Source organism: Montipora foliosa, chromosome 1 (genome assembly GCF_036669935.1).
Source record: "Montipora foliosa isolate CH-2021 chromosome 1, ASM3666993v2, whole genome shotgun sequence".
Lineage (NCBI taxonomy): Eukaryota > Metazoa > Cnidaria > Anthozoa > Scleractinia > Acroporidae > Montipora > Montipora foliosa.
In genome coordinates this window covers 5487336-5492602 of record NC_090869.1, presented here as the reverse complement: position 1 = coordinate 5492602, position 5267 = coordinate 5487336, and the positions used below count along the sequence as shown (strand labels likewise).

At 38.5% G+C, this 5267-nt stretch overlaps 1 protein-coding gene across 3 annotated transcripts in view; it reads right to left on the bottom strand.

Moving 5' to 3' along the window:
- Window positions 1–1121: 1121 nt before the first annotated feature.
- Window positions 1122–5267, bottom strand: part of LOC138006144 (tumor necrosis factor receptor superfamily member 16-like) — a 9354-nt gene continuing 5208 nt past the window's right edge. For all 3 annotated transcript variants that reach the window (XM_068852332.1, XM_068852411.1, XM_068852495.1), the window contains 2 exons: window positions 4899–4971; window positions 1122–4154 (listed from right to left, as the gene is read on the bottom strand). In XM_068852332.1, the coding sequence (XP_068708433.1) occupies window positions 3826–4154; window positions 4899–4971 (402 nt within the window). In that variant the 3' untranslated portion in view covers window positions 1122–3825. The remainder of the gene's footprint in view (window positions 4155–4898; window positions 4972–5267) is intronic.

The following is a 5267-nucleotide window of genomic DNA, read 5'->3' as shown; positions in this document are numbered from 1 at the left end:
TTTATTGGGCTTTATGGAACTGTTGTTTTCATTGCGATTTGGGACTTTTCCTGTTGAGGAGAAAACGATTTGTGGAGTGAGGTCTGGCCAGCGATGGATGGAGTTACCGGCCTTCCTATTATTTCAGTAACGGCTTTCCGGATGACTTCACTAAACGGTGTCAGAATGGCTCGAAACTCGGCAAAAGAGACAAGTTCGTTACACATTTGAGGTAGGAAAACTTTATTTCAAATGAGATAGTTATTTACACAATTTTTTTACGATCGGTGATTTTCCCATACAATTCTCTATATACACAAACTGTCGCATACACCACGTATTTTCAGCTTGGGGAGCCTGGCGTGGCCGAGACTAAAAATAACTTTGACGGCGTGACGCATAGCTTAAAATAGACTGAAAAATATTATCATGGGGCACGGGGATATGTTCTCTTACATCGTGATCTCTTGCCCAAAAACATTCAGATGGTACGAAACGTCATATTTATAAACCATTTCTGCGGCTTTTGTGCTTGTCAGGATTGTGATCCGACATGCATATGGTGCCCAAACAAGTGTTGGGTGATCTTGGATGCGTTTGGCCAGGATTTGAGCCTGCTTAATTGCATTCTTTACTCTGCATGATCTGTCTTCCGCAACTTACAGTATATAAATAAAAATACTCACCCATGTGGAAGAAGGTGTTCTCTATTTGCACTATATGGGAAATGGATTATTTTTAGTATCTGTCGTATTGTCATTTGTTTTTCAGATTTTACTTAGAGCATAAAGGGTGGTGGAACAATGATTTGGAGGAGGACTGGAAAAGAGAAGCTAGTCACAAACAATGCAGGCTGAGAAAGCACTTAAACCCCCTATCAAAGATTTGTTTACGGTTGAATACGACAAATTGCTCAATCGACTGCAACAATAATACCAGGAATGCATGGATCACATTGCAAAATACCCTCAATGAGTATCCCACGGAACTGTATGCAGAAGACAACTGAACTGGGTGGCATATATGCATAACACTTGACGTAAAAGAAGATTTGATGCAGAACATGTTAAAAGAGAGGTCATGTGAAAAAATTTGGCCAGTTTTAAACAAAAAATCCTTTAGAATTGTCTCTTAAATTTTTTACTAGGAAAAGGAGGTTTAATTTGTAGCAATAATTCATTATTTAACGAATTAAAAATAATAATGGTGTCTTGAAACATTAAGTATACTTAATTATATTATCTTCTTCTTGTAAGCTTAAGCTTTAAAGCTTAAGCTTACAAGAAGAAGATAATAATTATTCTTATATTTATACATTTTGTGCCGGTAATTTAGTCATCAAGTGTGCCTCAAAAACAAATACACAAGGAAAAAAGTTCTTTTTCACTTCCATGTTTGTCACTTAGTCCACTCTTGCAAATTATTATCAGCTTGCCTGCATTTCTCGGTTGCAGGAAGGTTTTCATCTGGACAAACTACTCGGTTACCAAGCTTTCTCCTTGACAAATTCTGACAGGAAGTCACGTGCAGATTAACAACAACATAATGGCTGGTAAGACAACGTACAGAGACTACCATGATTACATTTGGGGTCAAAAACCAGGCTGCTGTCATGCCAGCAGAAGTATGCAACACTTCATTTGCTTTGAATGATATGTTTGCGGTGCCTAACATCATTGACAGGGATGTAATAGTCTGCACAAATTCTGATTTTCGCAGGTCCTTTCCGCTTCGTTCTTCTCTTTTTCACTTGTATGTTAACATTTGGATAGTACTTTTGTTTTGACATGCCAAGGTAACACGTGTTTTCGTCTTAAAAATGTGAGTAGCACATTTTCTTGAAATTACAGATTTTGACGTTCAGCATATTTTTCATTTGAAGAACCTGAATGCGTTGTTTATTTTCTCTTGCAGCGTTTTACAAAACATTTTTACTTCAGTAAGTATTTTGGAAAGTCTAGCTCCTTGTTTTTGGTTGGAAATTGCAGTTGTTTAGCTGAGGGCAAATGGTTCCAAAAGAAAACTAATTACATTCGGTTTCTGGCCAATCACAACAGAGTCATGCAACCAATGGCATGTAAGCCAGATAGAGCAGTTTTCAAATGACTAGAGTGGTTTTCAATTGAGTGTCGAAAGTAATTAGTGAATTACTTTGGTTTATGATTACTTCACTCAGTGATTGGTTCAAAGTTCTCGCGACATTTACCGCACCCTGTTTTACATGGATTGCTTTGTTCTCCAAAGACATCCCGGTGTTTCCTCACATTTCTCTCATGCATGTGTTGGAACAACTGCATGACACTCGAGGCTAAGGAATAAAAAGGATGAAGGCTTTGAAATTTCACGTGATTTCAATTTTTGAACGACACATTGACGTTGCGTTTTACTTGCATTTTTGTCTTCTGCTACGGCAAGCTTGAACTTGCCATCATTAAAATTATCTACAACACGTGGTCGGCCGCGGAGTATGGCTCTGAGTCCCGACAAAAAGCTATTTCAATTCATGGCGGTGTGCTCTTCAATCACGGAAGACGCAGCAGTCCTTTCTAGACTCCCATTGCTTGAAAAAAGTTCTGGTGCCAATGTTCCCCTCACTCTCTCTTTCAAGGCGAGTCTAAGTGCGAAGTTTTTGTTCTGAATATCAGCTTTCGTTCATATTGAAATTTGAACTAATTACCATGACAAAAACTTCGCATTTAGACTCGCTTTGAAAGAGAGACTGATGGGAACTCGGAAATGGTCTATTAAGCCGACACAAGCGTATTACCGTGACACAGTCCTTTAAACACGTGAACGTTCTATTTCAATAATTACTCGAGCGGTTTTCAAATGACGTCGTAGCGTGATTGCTTTGGTTTTGGTTTTAGTTGGTTCCCTCGTTGGCCTAAAAAAAAAATGCTGAGCAATAATTACTCCACCAATAAGAAACAACCAAGGCATTGGTTTTTCAAGAAAATCCATTCGATATTTTCGTTTTGGTTCGTAAGAAACTAACACGATACTACCCCTTTAAAAGAGAACGATTCCAACCAGTCTAAGGGCGTCCCCAAGGCATACATTTTACACGCCCCTATGTCCAAGCTGCATCACTGGTCAAAGGCAACTGACCGGATGGGTGCTAACCATAACCAACTAGTGTGCGACAAATTCAGTCTGCCTGTCGACTGAAATGTGGTCCGCTAGCTGGCAGTCCACTTATTTATGTATAGAGAACAACGCATGGCTGTCCCACAGAATGGGGTTGTAACCCATGCCCGGAAACCTCAGGGCACCGATTGGAGACCTCAAAGACGTATTTGTATTAAATAAAATGTATCTCTAGCGTGTTAAGTAGATCTCTCGATTATGCTCCCAGACTTCAAGTTTCTTTAGCTTTTGAAGTCAATCTGTGTATAGCAAATAAATTCGAAGATTAACGAGACAAAATCTTAACATTTTTCTCTCTACGTTTCTTATATTTTTACCTATTCTTTTGTCGTTGGAAATATTGTGTATGCTTTTATGTGTTATTTTAATAACTGACTAATTCTGCCGTTTGGCAGCTACAAAAATGATGTAATAAACTATCTTTGTCTTTCCTCTCAAAAAAAAAAAAAAGTGGAAAAAGAGATCATAAAAAGTGTACAAAACTTTTACCTTCAAAATTGACAACAAAAGAGTAATACTGGAGAGTTAAATTATACGTATTATGTACAAAAATAATTAACGCGTTATAGGCGATAAATTCAGTCATCCAGCGACACGTTTCAAAAGTAGTTACTAAGCAGGCTTACATCTTACTACTCTAAACAAATAAGGTGCAACATTTCTTCAACCTTACGAAGTTAATGGATGTAGGACAAATCTTCATACAGATTCTTTCGGCGAAACACGATCATAAGCTCTCAGCAACTGAACAACATCGTTTCGGAGCGTTTTCGCTTCCACCAGTCTTGCAAACTCCTCGACTGTGAGCTCTGGGTGACAAACAGCAATGGCCTGAAGCATTGCTCTGGAGGGACTGCCGTCACACCTTTCAAACTTGGATTTTATTTCAAAATGGTCGTAGCCGAAATGGTTACCTATGATTTCATAATCATAACGGCCAGCTCCTTGAATGCGTGTATCCAAACGTTGAAAGATCTTGTCCACAGAATTAGAAAGGTCATAAGCAAGACTTTCCAAAGACTTGGAGCCTGAAAAAAGAAAGAAAAAGAAGAAAATTTAAGATGTTATGTTCTGATGCAGAATGTCTATAAGCTAAATGAGTTATAGGATTGTCAACTTCAACCGTTGACCCTTTTGATCAGATCTGAGCGACACGAGGAATACATTCACATCCTGTAAGTCCCCTTATCTGTCTGGCTGTCAGTGTGTGGGTTCCGTTGGGTCCCACAGTATAAACACTGAAGGATCGTGAGATCCTAATAGGACTGAACGATTTATAGGCGCTGTCTGAGAAGATCGTTTAGTCTAATCATTCAGAGATTTTATTGGACAGTGATCATTTCTGCCTCAGTCATCTTAAGACTATGAGTGTCGATCACCAGCAAGACCTGGTTGTGATGTTTGTACCAGAAGCCTAAACTCAAGTTATTAACCTTCTCAATGATACAGCAAAAAGCAAGACGGGAAGTCAAACAATTCCTGTTCATGTACCCTGTTTCCTTATGTCCGTTTGAGGTGATTTTAGTTGATTCTCTGATGATCTTCAAAACAAAAATTATTATTAATTTTAATGAATTCATTAATATTTACCCACCACGTCCGAGTTGCTTCAAGTAAGCTTGATTAGTGAATACTTCGATAACCAAAAGGTTTCGATATTCTCTACCAATGATTGGTGCTAGCCAAGCTTCGAGCAATTTGTCCATGACAATAGTAAGTCTGCTGGACATTAAGATGTTCTAGCTTTTAAAAGGACACAATCATGGACTTACCATGCACACCTTGCTCAGTTACCACATGATTCTGATCATGTGTATCACTACCGTTGTTATTCCCTGATGGGCCCTTCAAGAAATAATAAAATACTTAAGTTTAGTTCATCAGCTTTACCTTGTGGGCAACAACAACAGATACAGCCAATTTCTGCAACCCCTTGGCCATCATGTGCAACCACAAATGTATGGAACAGATGCATGAACAGCAAGTGATCTGGTCACTGAACTATATATCTGCAGATCTTAGCATCTAGTTATTTCAAACCCACTTTCCCAGTAACACATAGATCACAATGTAATCATTTTGTTAAGGAGTTTCTATGGTAGTAATATAAGCACAATAACCCAGAACTATGCTGGCATATT